Source organism: Corella eumyota, chromosome 2 (assembly GCF_963082875.1).
Source record: "Corella eumyota chromosome 2, kaCorEumy4.1, whole genome shotgun sequence".
Taxonomy (NCBI): Eukaryota; Metazoa; Chordata; class Ascidiacea; order Phlebobranchia; family Corellidae; genus Corella; species Corella eumyota.
Window position 1 is genome coordinate 20,209,381 of NC_137491.1, and position 15,131 is coordinate 20,224,511.

Consider the following 15,131-nt stretch of genomic DNA (forward strand, 5'->3'; position numbering starts at 1 on the left):
ATACTATAACTTCTTATACTACGATAACTTCAAAAATTAAACAATTTTCAATTCAGTGTTTCTTATAAGAAATTACTTTTTGTAGCATCTGCTAACTTTTTGTCTTTTTTGTAGATAATCAATATTCTAGAACAAAGAGAAATCCTTTTTCAAGTCGTGTCTTTGAAGTGTCCCAGTAATACATTGTAGTGCATTGAAATAGCTTAGAATAAGGCTTATATTTAGTAGATTATAATATAAAACATGGAATAGTAATTCATGTAATAAAAGCTTTAGTATTTGGAAAAATTTCCTATTAAGATTTTATTTTTCGTTTTCATATATTGTATTACTTGATTAAAAGTATATTAAATATATTGTTATGCAGTATATAGTAACAGTATAACTGATTTAAATTGTGTAATTATTAATACAGTTAAGTTCTCAGCTACTTGCAAATTTAAAACATGCCTCTAGTTCGTTAAGAATGAGAAATCTTGATTTTCAGTAAATTTTCGCTTTATTGAAATTGCCTAAATCGCTTTAGCTATACTCCTGCAATGTAGGTTTACTTGTAAACAGTTTCTAAAAGTTATCGAAGTCTACACATAAAAGTATAGTTCAGCATTTGCAGTCAGAACTTTACAGTTTTATACCAAAATAAAGTCATTCTTTAGCCCAAGAAAATATTGTAAGATATAGTTATTAATTATGTATATACCATAGCAGAAAATGACGGTTTGCACGACAGTAAGAATTACGAATCGATGTTGTGTTAAATTTTTGACCTTATGTCAATATTGCTTATTTAATTTTAGAAATGATAACTTATTGTAGGCTAAAATATACCAAAATATTGTAACGCATTAAACTTATTTAGAAACTATATTTAAAACGCAGAAGTCTTGGAAAACGTAAGTGTTAAATTATGTTATATTTTTAAATAATTTTGTTACTGTTAAAAACAACACTAGTACTTATACAACACAAGTAAGATTTTACTCATAAAATTAACATTATAATGCATGGTTTTGTATATTTGTTACATATTTTTGTCTAAATTAATGTTATGTTTTTATCAATTGATAATAATTACGTCACAATAAAATCACGTGAGTCGTAATACATGACGTCATAAATTGACATGTGATATTAAATGACGTCATCAAAATATATAATAAAAATAAAATATTTCAATTTTTTCTATATATAAATATGTTTTATTTTTTAGATTATAATCATGAATATTGTGAGATTTATTCTATTTATTACAATAACAAGGCAAGTTTGTTACTAAATAATTATGTCTGAAAATTTATTTAACATAACTATGAAATATTGTTTATATTTATTTTTAGAAACTTTGTATATAAACGTTTATTTTGTATTTATAGTTGCGAATCGAAAGTAAGTGAAATACAACGAACAATAAAGAAACAATTGGATAGTTTGTTAGGAGAGGGTTACGACATTCGGTTAAGGCCCCAATTTGGGGGTAAGTTCAATAGTTTTATTTTACCCAATTTTTAAAACAAGAAAATGTTGTTAATTAATATTTTGTGTGAAATTAAAAAAATTTTATTAATTTTCAGCCGAACCAGTATCTGTTGGTATGAGTATCCAAGTGGCAAGTATTGATAAAGTTTCAGAAGTTAATATGGTAAGTTTATAACTGGTTTTAACTTAGTTAAGACTTGGTTTAGGTTTTGTATTTTTAACTGATAGCAATATAAATGAATTTAATTCTAAACAATTATATATACACATTAACTTTATGACGTATTTAGTTATGTATTTGTGCGATTGCAATTACTATTTTTGGGTATTTTTGGAGGGCTGGGTTGGCTTAAGCTATATAAAAACAACTACAAAAAAGATATGTGATTTGTGATTAAGTTTTTTATTGGTATTTTAACAACAAGCAATATTAATGTGTTTAAATGCTTGTAAAAAATTTAAATATACACAAACTTTTGGTTACGAGTTTAGTCACTTATATATGTATGGACGACAGCAATGTAAATTTACTGAATTAATATTTAAAGGGTTTATGGAGCTTTTGTATGTGGATATATATTTTAAAATCCTAATTTTTATAAAACCCCTTGTTTTTGCCTGATCTGTAACCGTCTTTAAACTCAAATTTACGTGATTGTGCTATTTTTGGGATATACAAAAATTTAACATATTTTGAAATTATATTTCTTTACAGGATTACACGTTGACTTTGTATTTCCAACAATCTTGGAGAGACAACAGACTTGCTTACAAAGATTTTGACATGAACTTAACATTAGACAACAGAGTCATTGATCATATCTGGGTAAGTTTTACTGCAATATTTTGTGAATTTAAAAGTGTTAAGTTTTTATATTGTTTGGTTATGTAATTATTTTTTTTTGCTTTGTTCAAATTGTGTATGTTAACTTATTTTTATACTAATAAGATTGTTAGATTGTGTTTGGATAGGTTACTTTTGTTGTTGTTTATAATTTTTGTAAAAAAAGTTTAGTTAATATTTTTATTTTTCAGTTTTTTATTGCTTTGGAAAAGTTTTGATAATTTTTTCAGAAATTTTTTTTAAAATATTGGTTAGTATAAATTTTTAGTTTGGCAACATTTTTGTATATATATAATTTTTTTTTAATTTTGTTTTTAATTAAGTTATTCTGCCTAAATTTGCAAAGGATATTACATTAAAGCTTTTAACCGATTTCCTAATCTATTAATCGGTTTATTGTGATTTCGAAATTATATATTTTTAAGATTATCTTAAATTAGATTTAGATTCGTTTTAAACGATATGTTAAAAGGTAAACTATGATAACTTAGATAAAAAATTAATGGTATAACTATTTTTAATATTTTATTTTATTTAACACAAAAACATAATCTATTATAATAACAATCAATACTATAATAACAATCAATACTAACAATCAATACTTAATTTTAAAGGGTTTAAAATCATTTTTAAAACTTAAATTAAACAAATTTTATGACCTTACAATCTTTTACTATGACATCACACGACACGTGACCTCACAAGATCGAAATTTTTTAATTGACTTTCAGGATATAATCCTAAAGCATTTTTTATATTCCCCTACCATACGCTGCCTGGTGTATTCGATTGCTTTTTAAAGACCTTAAATCATTGTTTTTTATTCTTGTATATTGTGTTAAAAACCAACATATTGACCGTATGTTTAACCTTAGTTTTTCGGCAATCAAAAATCACTTTAAAATCATTGAATTGTGAAATTTATTGTTAATAGTCTGTTGTTTGTTTTTAAACAATAAAATCGATTGTTCCAATTCAGTTGATTGTCTGTGTATGGTTTAAACAATGTATATTGAATTATAATGGGGTTATTGTGTTTTAATTAAAGTTTAATTGGTCGTTGGTTTCGTTTAATTATCGTTGTTAATATTGATTAAATTTTACAGAATTTTTGTCTAAAATATACGGATTTTCGTTATCAATTACTCGATATATTTTACATTATAAAATTTTATTTAAAAATGTATAAATTTGCATTTTTAAAAATTTCTTGTTATTAAATTTTTTTAAGGTCCCTGATACATATTTTGTTAACGATAAGAAGTCTTATATTCACACCGTTACAAGAAGAAATCGAATGTTAAGAATTCAACCAGATGGGACTGTGTTTTATGGGATAAGGTGAATTAAATTAAAATCATTTTTATTAAAAATATTGCCAAAAATGAATAATATTAATTCTAATTTAACTGCCTTATTATTTCAAATGATCTTACTACCTTAAACTTTAGGTACTTTAATATGCAAAAGTTAATAACCCGCTATTTTAAATTGTCATAATATGGTCGCAACTTTCAACTAATAATCGCCCGTGATAATTTACTCACACCACTAATGGCAGTTTTAGTTATTTTGTAGGCTTATATATTGGACATACATATACTGTCCACTATGCTTTATTATATATAAAGATTTATTTCAGTGCTTTAACTTACAGCTTTAACTTACAGCTTAAATATCGTAGCGTAAAAATCCGATTTTAACAGTGATTGGTCACCCTATCCTTATGTATATTTAATGCTTAGAACGTTATTCAACCTATCTTTAACGTATTATGTTAAAATCAATCTTAAATTTGATCTGAAAAGCGTAGAAAATAGAATGTATTATGTAATAATATTTCTAACAGTTGCTATGATAAATTATTAATTCTGCAAATTTGATATTTTTAACCATGAAAGGGCATGAAAAGGGCACAGGCTTCTTTTTTAAGTTTTATTACTGTTAACCCAAGAAATACTCTTCTAAAATAGGATCACTTTTTTTTAATAAATAAAATACATTTTTTAAGTAAAGCAGGTCTACATAACCGGCTTGCAAAAAAATGACTTTACTACATGAGGTTCTTGGTTCGATCCCCAGTGATCTTATGTTGTAACGCTCTTAAATAAAGCGCTTTAAATGGTATAAACTTCTGCTCTTATTCAGCAGCAGCTCTTATTCAGCAGTTTGTTAACTATAAAATTTCAAACTGTCTAAGGCAACTTTAAACTGGGTTGAGGTAACAAACGTTACTCTATGTTTAGATCGTGAAATCGACCTTCCCACACCAAGGATGTATATACAAAAAAACACAACAATTTAAATCGTTTTAAAATTTTAATAAAAAAACTTAAGACCAACACAACTAAAAGCAGTTATATTCAAAGTTTTAACTTATTTAATATTTTTCTTGCAGGTTGACCACCGACCTTGCTTGTATGATGAACTTAACGAGATATCCGATGGACGAACAAAACTGCACACTTGAGATTGAGAGCTGTAAGTAAACACTTTTTGGTAAACACTTAAATAATTTTTTTTTATCAAAGATGTCGGGTCACATATATTTTACAGTTCTCAAAAAAATGTTGTCATTAATGGTCCTAGCTAATTCTTTTCCGTATTTTACGGCACTAATTTTTTCGAGAATCATAAAGTACAAGTGATACGAAATGTGTTATGGTGTACCTTATAAGCCTTATATTGTACATAATAACCATGTTTACTATTTAAAATTATTTAAGGTGCGGCAGAATTACGTTTAAAAAGCTGAAAAAAGAGATATTTGTTTTAAAATGTATTTTTGTATAATTAGTTTAAAAAACAAAATCTGACAAATTGTTTAGTTGGGTTTTAGGCTGAATTAGGTTTTAAAAAGTTATAAAGTTCATAGTTTAAAAAACTATTACAGGGTAATAGTTTAAAAATCGCTTTTTGGTTATTTAAAAAAATATAAAAAATGTCAAGAAAACCAAGTAAAAATCCTTTAAATTCACCCTAAATCCTGGTAAAAATCTCTGCTAAAATCGATATTTTGAGGCTGTATGTTAAAGTAACCTTATATACCCGCTAAGTCTTTAATCCATTAACGATGTTAATTATTTATGAAATAAACCGCCAACTTGTAATTGGAAAATCCTTCTTAATTTTATTTTTGGCAATCGAAATTTGATTAAATTTTTGAAATTGATTATAATTGAGTTTTATTAAAGGAGTGGTTAGAAAAATATAACAGAAAAATCGGATGTTTTTTAGTTTTTTATCCATTAATCATGTAAGTAACTTAGTTAATACAATATGGAAAAACTTTAAAAAAAAATGCTATAGGTATTACATTACTACACATGGTGTAGTCACCAAATCTAATTATTTGAATGCTTTAAAATTTTTAATTTAAATTATTCATTTTTTTAATGTTGTTTATTTGTTAATTAATTTTGTTTGTAAAAATAAATATTTTATTACATTTTAAAAACCATAAAAATTTTTACATTATTTTTCAATTAAATTCAAAAATTTCTTCTTGTAAAAGGGACATTGTGACGTAAATTCTATGTCTGTGACGTCAGAATAAAATCGATTCAACAAGCTTAATATTGATCGATTGAATATTACACATAATTACATGTTTTTAATTAAAATTTTCAACTATTTTAAAAATAACCTTAAATCAAAAATACTTGAATTTAATCTAACTCTATTTAAAGGAATTACTCATTTTGACAAAATTGATGGTTTGTGGTTTACAAGCTGTGTTTTCCCTGTTTACAATAAGTCTAAAACATATTTTAGTTTCGATTTTAACATAAAAATGCACTCTATATTTTTGTTTCATTAATAAATATAAAAATCGTAAAATTAAAATATATTGGTTCAAAGCCTTGCCCTACCATGGGGATTTTAATTGTTGTAATATGGTTGCCATTCTGAACTAATATTTCCCTGCGATAATTTACATGTGTTTTATATATTAAAATTTTAAAGCATTCAAAGAAATAGATTTGGTGACTACACCATGTGTAGTAATGTAATACCTATAGGATTTTTTTTTAGGTTTTTCGCACATTGATAAAAGTAAATAATAAATACGATATACAATTAATATTACAACAATGCGACGAGAAAAAATGACAAAATCAATTTAATGATTTAAAACATGCCAAAAGTAATAATGTTTACATAAAGATTTTATGTATGTTATGGCATGGTCACCAAACCCAATTATTTTGTAGGCCTATAAATTGGACATACATACCGTCCTCAAAGCTTCTTTATTATAGGTTCTAAAAAAATATCGCTCATACTTGGAATTTAAAAAATTATTTTTTGTTATTTTTAGATGGTTATACAACGTCTGACATAAGTTTTTACATGTTGGGTGGTGAAAAATATGCAGTGACTGGGATCGATAATTTAAAACTTGCTCAATTTGAAGTAACAGGCTGGCTACTATTGATCAAAAAACAAACTTTTGCAACAGGTAAATATATATTTAGTTTTTAGATATTTTTTTTAAAAATTTGATTTTTTTAAAATCATCTATTTATAGTCTCCCAAAAATTTTAGAATCGTAAAAGTAAAAAAAAGTATTATTAATTATTCCGATATAAAACCATGAATATATACTTTGTAAATATTACTAGAGTGAGAATGTAAATATGGTTAAAGTTTATACAAAATATATTTTTAAGAATCGTTGAAAGTTAATTTTCAATTACCGTAAACTACACTTAATTTTTATTGTTTACTGAATTAAACAATTTGTTTTAATCTCTTCTCAAGTTACGTAAAATAATTTTTTTAATTAAAAACTAAATTTTCATGCAAATGAAAAATAAACTTTTAAAATTTTAATAAGATTACTTTAATAAGTTTATAGATTAAGCAATTTAGATAAAGCTTATCTTTTAACCTTAATTGATTTAAAACTTTAGAGATTTACTTAAGATATAACTTTCTATAAATATTTAATACCGTAAATTTTCTTATCTTTAAATATAATAATTTTCATAAACAAAATTCACTTAAAAGTAAAATTTAATTTAAATTAATATATAAATATAAGATTTGAACGATTTAAAACTGACCAAACAATTATTTAACAAAACTTCACAATTATTTATTACTGGTATAAGTTTGGCTGATGCCTAAACCAAAATATTTGATAATTAAAACACTTATAACTACAAAAAATCATTGTATGTTTAAGTTTTTTAAACTAAATGTTGCTTGTCAGATAGATACATGAGGTCCTGGGTTCGATCTTCACTGCTCTTATAATGTAGCGCCCTTGAGTAAGGCGCTATAAACGGTATGAACTCCTGCTGAGCCAGCACCTAATCAGCAACATAAATACTGGGCAATTATAATCAAAAATATCCCAAACTGCTAAAGTCAACTCGAGACTAGGTCGAAATAACTAATGTTACTCTATGTTTATAGGTCGTAGAATAAAATTAAAAAAACTTAATTTAAATAATATTTATTTAATCTTATTTTATAATATTCCAAACAACCTGGTCTAAAGGAATTAAACACTTCAGTTTAAATTTTTTAGAAATATGCTATCTATTTTGTCTTAAAAAAACAATAAATTATGTGGTATCACGACCGATAGTTTAGTAAAATTAACAATATTTTTTTAAATTTTAGGTTCCTACCCTAGAGTGTCGCTGAGTTTTAAGCTTAAACGAAACATTGGATTCTTTATTCTTCAAACCTATCTTCCATGTTCGTTGATCACTATTTTAAGTTGGGTTTCATTCTGGATAAATCATGAAGCAACTGCTGCTCGTGTGTCTTTGGGTAAGTTAGTTTAATTTAACACAGGGTAACATTTGTTACTCCGACCCAGTCATAAGTTGACTTTGGCAGTTTGGGATATTGAAGATTATAATTTCTCAATAATTAAGTTGGTTCGTGGTTGTGGCTTAGCAGAAATTCTTTTTGTATATAAGGGCGCTACAGCATAAAAGCGGTTGGGATCTAAGCCAGGACCTTATACAGTAAAGACATCAAGTGTACTGACTCCTACATTATGCTGTCAGTAGTTATAGTGTTGTGTAATACAATTGGTTGGATATTATTGGCAATGTTATTGTAGTGTTTTCAGCAAGAGCTTCGCGAATCGCGTTTATATTAGGCTCAATACCTGACATTTTATCTGAATTTTATACGTTGTTTTTTGGCCAATTTAAACACCTATCTTTGTCATATGTGATATATATTTCAGTGTGTTAAGAATTTGCTATGCGTTTGTGGCGGACTCAGACTCTTAATGCTGTGGTAATTTTTAAAATTATGCATTTTGACTTACTTAAAAAGTATATTTGTGTATTACAGGTATCACTACGGTTCTAACGATCACAACGATTAGTACAAACGTTCGCCAATCTCTGCCGAAAATTCCTGATATCAAAGCTCTTGATGTATACTTGATTTGTTGTTTTGTGTTTGTGTTTCTGGCTCTACTTGAATACGCTTTTGTTAATTATACTTTCTATGGGAACATGGGTCGGAGGAAAAAAAGAAAATTGAAATTAAAGTTGATGGAAGCTCTCGAAGTAAGTACCTTTTTATTGTAAACAGGACCAATGCTTTTTAATATTATTGAATTTGAATATGTAACCAACATTCGATTATTTTTTCTCTAATTTTGACCACGTGACCTAATGTCCTGTACTGGAGTAGTAATCAAAGCACTTTGTTTCAGTAAATATGGTTCTGGGTTCGATCCCCACTGCTCTTATACAGTAACGTCCTTGAGTAAGGCGCTATGGCATAAAAAATTACTGCTGGGCCAGCACTTAAACAGCAGCATAATTATCGGCCAATTATAATTAATAATATCCTAAACTGCCACAGGGATCTAAAGAACAGGTCAGGATAACTAATGTTACTTTAAGTTAAGTTGTAAATGCGATCCTCCCACATCGAAAATAAAAAAATATAAAAAAATAAAAATTTAACCAAATTTGAAATTAGGAAGAAGAAAATATGAAAAACGCAAACTACACCGCTCAGTTCAGCTCCGATATTGTTAACGAACAATTACCCATGTGTGACCAAGAATGTCATCATTGTGACGTCACTGACGTGAAGTGGAGTCATCAGAAGAACAATCAGAACAGAAGAATTAGTCAAGCTTCGCGGAGAAGAGAAATCGGAAAATGTGTTTCTACAAAGGTAAAACAAATTAAACTTAAACACTATAATATTTAAATTAGGGGGAATTTTTGTTAGGCCTTTTGAAGAACTTATTAGCACAATGCCATGTTTAAAATAATGACGTATTAGTTTACAAACTTTAAACATTTTAAACAAAATTTAACTCTCTTTAAAAAACATGTTGCTCAAATAAATAAGGTAAGGCATATGGTGTATTTGTAAACAGCTTTTAGATTTGAAATTCAAGTCTTTTTGAAGGACATATTGCCACAATGTCATGTTTGAAATGCATAAAATATATTAGTAGACAGAATTCAGACATTTTTTTACAAAATTTAGGTCTTTTTAAACACATATTGCCACAATGGTTATTTTAAAGTCATGATGTAGTGTTTCAAACTTAGGGGATTTTTTTGTTAAACATAAAAACCCAAATCACAACACTTGCGACAAATAAATCTATTTTAAGTAAAAATATTCATTTAAATAGAGATGAACTTTAACATTTTTATATTACAGGGACGATCTCGTAAATCTCTTAACAGAAGTCCGATGATTAGAAAAAGAAAAGAAGAGGACGCCTCTAGTGTCCAATCGATCGGTCGCAATAACCACATGACGTCACGAGCTCGAAGAACATTATCGATGTTAAAGATGGGTCCTATTAATGACGTAACAATGATAGACAAAGTGGCGAGGGTCAGTTTTCCCGCCTCGTTTGCGATTTTTAACTTCGTGTATTGGACTTATTACAATTTCTTTTAGACACGTGACTTAATTCGAGAACTATTATGACATCATAAAACGATGACCTTAAAATAAATCGTGCATAGGTTGATGACGTCAAAATTGTAATAATAATGTTTTGAAGTGATTAATTTATGAGATAGTTTTCATCTGTTCTTTGCATTAAAAAAAGTTAAACCAATGTTTTCTTTTTTAAGCATTTATTTATCCTCGACGTAAATAGGGTCAAATTCACAACCTAAACATAGAGTAACATTAGTTACCCCAACCCAGTCTCGAGTTGCGTTTGCCAGTTTTGGGATAATATAGATTATAATTGCCCATTAATTACGCTATTGATTAAGTGCTGGCTCAGTAGAAGTTCGTACTGTTTATAGCACTTTACTGTAACGTAAATTTCCTGATATCTTTCGTATAATAAGCTGTAGTAATATTTGCAGTATTTTATTGCGTAAGAATACCTACAGTCGTCCACAAACTCGTATCACGAATTCCATACATAACATTTTAATCCATTTTAACTAACAAGTCACGTGGTACTGGTCACGTGATAAAGAGAAGGCGTGAACACGTGACTATATGTGTAAACACGTGACTAAATGCAGATAACAACTTTAAGAAAATGGCGGATTTGTTACATTACTCGAGGGAGTTACAGCATGAGAGCAGTGGGGATCGAACCCACGTTCTGACCACTAGAGCACGCTGCCTATAAATTTTAAATATGAGAATAATAGAGTTAAAATAGAATAGGGAAACTTATAACAATAAATATAAAAAACTTAACAACCATAACAAGGAATAAAATTACAGGGAAAATAAGAAAATGGAATTTAGGGATAGCAAGAAGGACTTATAATAATATTAATTAAACAAATTAAATTTAATATTTTTAAATATTGTGCAAAAATATCAACACATCAAAGAGAAAAAAAATTGTATCTTTTAAATGAGGATAACTAATGATTACGTAATTAATTAAAAAAAAAACAATCAGCGTTGGAATGTCGACGCAAGACTAGAACGCGGGAACGTGGTTTGTGACGTCACAGGGCGTTTCTTAAAGTTCTTTCTCGCCTTGCATTCCTGCTGTGCGCACGTGTTTTGGATCTCCGTTCTTAGATATCTCTTTATTGGTAAGTTTGCTAAATATTACTGTTTTTGCCTTGTTATAAAACAATGGCTATTGTTATTTATTACATAAATTATTATTCGGTAATATTCAATAGGTTGCATTAATATATTATGACGTAAGAATTATGTAACTAGATTACGGCGAACATAAGTAACTTTATTTTGCAATTGTTATAAGACAATTGTTAATAATTTACAATAATAACATGTCACAAATGATATTATATTTGTTTTAAAGTGTCTATTGCTAGTTTTTTTTGTAATTTTGCCAATTTAAATACTAAAAACAGTAAATTATTACGCCAATACGATAATAAGTTTAACATAGTTTACAAACTAAAGAAATCGTTTACAAACTAAAGAAATTAAAAATTGCGAATTTTAAAGCTTTATAAATTGTTGTTAAAGCAATGTTATGTTAAAATTATGGTAATTATTGTAACTACCTAATGTAAAATTTGAAATTTTATAATTCAATTACTTATAAACCGTTTAACAAATGGCGTAAAAAATTAAGGCAATTTAAAATGTTGTAATGGCTACAGTGTTTTAACCCTTCTAATGCCCAAGTCACTTATCGTTGCCATAGTTTAAAACGCGCGACATTTTACAGTATAATAACTCTTTAAAAATAAATTGGGCATCTTTGGTTGACAACTTTTTTAAAATTTAGTTTTTACATCTTATTTGTAATGATTGTTATGCTAAATTATATTTTAAAAATAAGATACTATTACTTTATTTTAAAATGTATTTTTTATTACAGGATTTCTCATTGGCTACTTGGATATTTGGATTTTTATTGGAAATTTTCAACTGTTTATGGGTTTGAATTGAAAGGAACTGAGAAAAAAAATTGTCTGTGGGTTTAAATGAAATTTGGATATATTTTACTGTTATGCTGATTTTTAGTGGATTTTATGGAAAACTTTTAACTGTTATGCAGATTGAGTGAGTTGGAAAAATTTATTGTAACATGAATAATATCACAAACAATGGCTGTATATTAAAAACAGATAACTAAGACATTATAGTGCAAAGCACTTTTTATACGTTTACTATTTTTATTTTGCTTATTTACAAACATACGCAGTAATTGTAATATAATGCTAAAATTACTAATTTATATAATTTTAACCTAATTTTTATATATATTTTATATATACAATATATCATTTTATTATAAAACAAACACAAGGATTTTTTTATTTTTAAAAACCTGAATTTATACATTTTCAATTTAAATTTTATATATATATAAATATATGTTTTATACATTTTTAAGATATTTTGTAAATATATCGTTTTACTATAAAACGAACGCAATGATATTACTATTTTGAAAAACACAAATTATATATACGTTTTTAACTTAATTTTTATAGATATTTTATACAATATATCGTTTTACTACAAAACGAACGCAATAACTTAAATTTTTTAAACACAAATTTATACCTGGTTAACTTAATTAATAGAAGGTCTGCATAACAATAATATAAAGATTTAAAATATTTTGTCAACTGAACTAATGGTGTTAAGTACTTGCGAATAGATTAACGTAACTTTAGAAGTCTAAACAATATTTTATTTTAAAAGTTTGGAATCAAAGTTTATGATTTTTGATTAATTCCCCCCTTTATTACCCCAACTTGCATGTATGCTGCATGAACTGCATGGTTTTTTTTGCATGGTGTTACTAACTGCTGCTGCTGCTGCTGCAATTGCTATTTGCGATCATAATTATCAGCGCTCAAGCGACCTTTTGCGAAATTATCATATCCCAAAAATTATAAACTTGGTCCTCTAAAAATTTGGAATTAATATTGATTAGTTTCTAAAGTTATGTTAATTTATTCGCTACTACTTTGCATCGTTAGTAAAGCTGACATTTGTTTTAAATTGGCATATTATTGCTAGGTATTACTGGACATTAAAGTTAAGTTAAACTGAGTTAGTTTTAATATAAAACACAAACTAATTTAAATTTATTTTTATTTGATATATTTTTATTTATTTGCATTTGTGAAATACTAAAACAAAGGTGGTTTAAAGACAATCGACAATACCACTAAAAACATTTAAAAATTCACCACAAATAAATTGACAATTGCAATAATGACAATACCGTTAAACGGTCGTAATACTGGAATCTATTTTTAAGGAATACTAGAATCTATTTTTTGGAATGCTAAAATCTTTTTCTTTGGAAAAAATCTTTTTTTGGGGGAAATGGTGGGATTTATTTGGAGGAAAACTGGAATATTTTTAAAGGGAAAACTGGGACTTTTTTTTTGGAGAAATACAGGAATTTATTTTGAGAAAAACTGGAATTTATTTTTGGAGCAAAACTGGAATCTATTTTTGGGGGGGAAAACTGGAATCTATTTTTGGAGGAAAACTGGAATCTATTTTTGGAGCAAAACTGGAATCTATTTTTGGGGGGGAAAACTGGAATCTATTTTTGGAGGAAAACTGGAATCTATTTTTGGAGCAAAACTGGAATCTATTTTTGGAGCAAAACTGGAATCTATTTTTGGAGCAAAACTGGAATCTATTTTTAGAGCAAAACTGAAATCTATTTTTGGGGGGGAAAACTGGAATCTATTTTTGGAGCAAAATTGGAATCTATTTTGGAAGGAAAACTGGAATCTATTTTTGGAGCAAAACTGGAGTCTATTTTGGGAGGAAAACTGGAATCTATTTTTGGAGCTAAACTGGAATCTATTTTTGGAGCAAAACTGGAATCTATTTTTGGAGCAAAACTGGAATCTATTTTTGGAGCAAAACTGGAATCTATTTTTGGAGCAAAACTGGAGTCTATTTTTTGGAGGAAAACTGGAATTAATGATAGGAGTAAAATAGGAATACTGTTTTAGGGGTAAAATAGGAATACTGTTAAAACTGGAATCTTGGGAGAAGAGGATAACTGGAGATTTAAAAAGACGCAGACAAAAATCATTCTAAAAAGACGAAGTTATCACACTATAAGGTAAAATTTAATTTGTTTTTTATCTTAGAACTATCTATATGCTAATATATATAATTAAGTTTTACATTTATTATCAACAAAGCTTAAAGACTACAATATATGGGCAAGCAATAGACTAGTTTTAAAATATGTTATTAACAATATTTTTATTATTTCAGATAACTTCGTTCGAGTGTTTCACGCTACACAAGAAACCAATTAACCAGCTAAACAATCCAATTTTAACAGGTAATGTAAAACTAGAATTGAACTTAAATTAATTAGTAATATTAAAATATTATATATGTATTTTTTTCTAGTTTGTGCACCAAATTTAATTTTAATTTTGATTATATTTTTACAGGCAAAGTTACAACGCCTAATTTGGATTAAGGCTTTTAACAAAAAGGCAATGAAATTTAAAGCCATTCACACTAAAGGTATTTAAAACTAACTGTATTTTTCTTTTTCTAAACTATATGCTATATTTTCAGGCAAATAATATTACTCTTGGTTAGCCAAAGCAACTAAAGAAATTGGGTTTAAAAAAATTAAAAATAATTTTTACTTTTTTTTTAGACGGCTTGAAAATGATTTTTGTTTCTGCAAACAAGGCAACCAATTCCACAATTAGGATCTACTTGGCTTCAGGTAAAAATTTAATTTGTTTAATTTAAGATTAAAAAAATATATTTTTGCAACAGAAAAGGCAATAGCTATTTATATACCACAACCTGATAAATCACTAAATATCTAATAATAAATTTTATTTTTCTAAGCACGATAATTAATATATATTGTCCTTGC

General features: G+C 27.0%; 1 protein-coding gene across 1 annotated transcript; it reads left to right on the forward strand.

Annotated features, from left to right (window-relative positions):
- Positions 1-1,219: 1,219 nt before the first annotated feature.
- On the forward strand, positions 1,220-10,237 carry LOC145742646 (gamma-aminobutyric acid receptor subunit beta-1-like). Its single transcript, XM_082560423.1, has 11 exons — positions 1,220-1,260; positions 1,374-1,474; positions 1,572-1,639; positions 2,192-2,302; positions 3,555-3,664; positions 4,722-4,804; positions 6,645-6,785; positions 7,958-8,110; positions 8,648-8,868; positions 9,290-9,490; positions 9,992-10,237. Exons 1-11 carry the CDS (start codon positions 1,220-1,222, stop codon positions 10,235-10,237), a joined length of 1,476 nt encoding a protein of 491 aa, XP_082416549.1.
- The last annotated feature ends 4,894 nt before the right edge of the window (positions 10,238-15,131 follow it).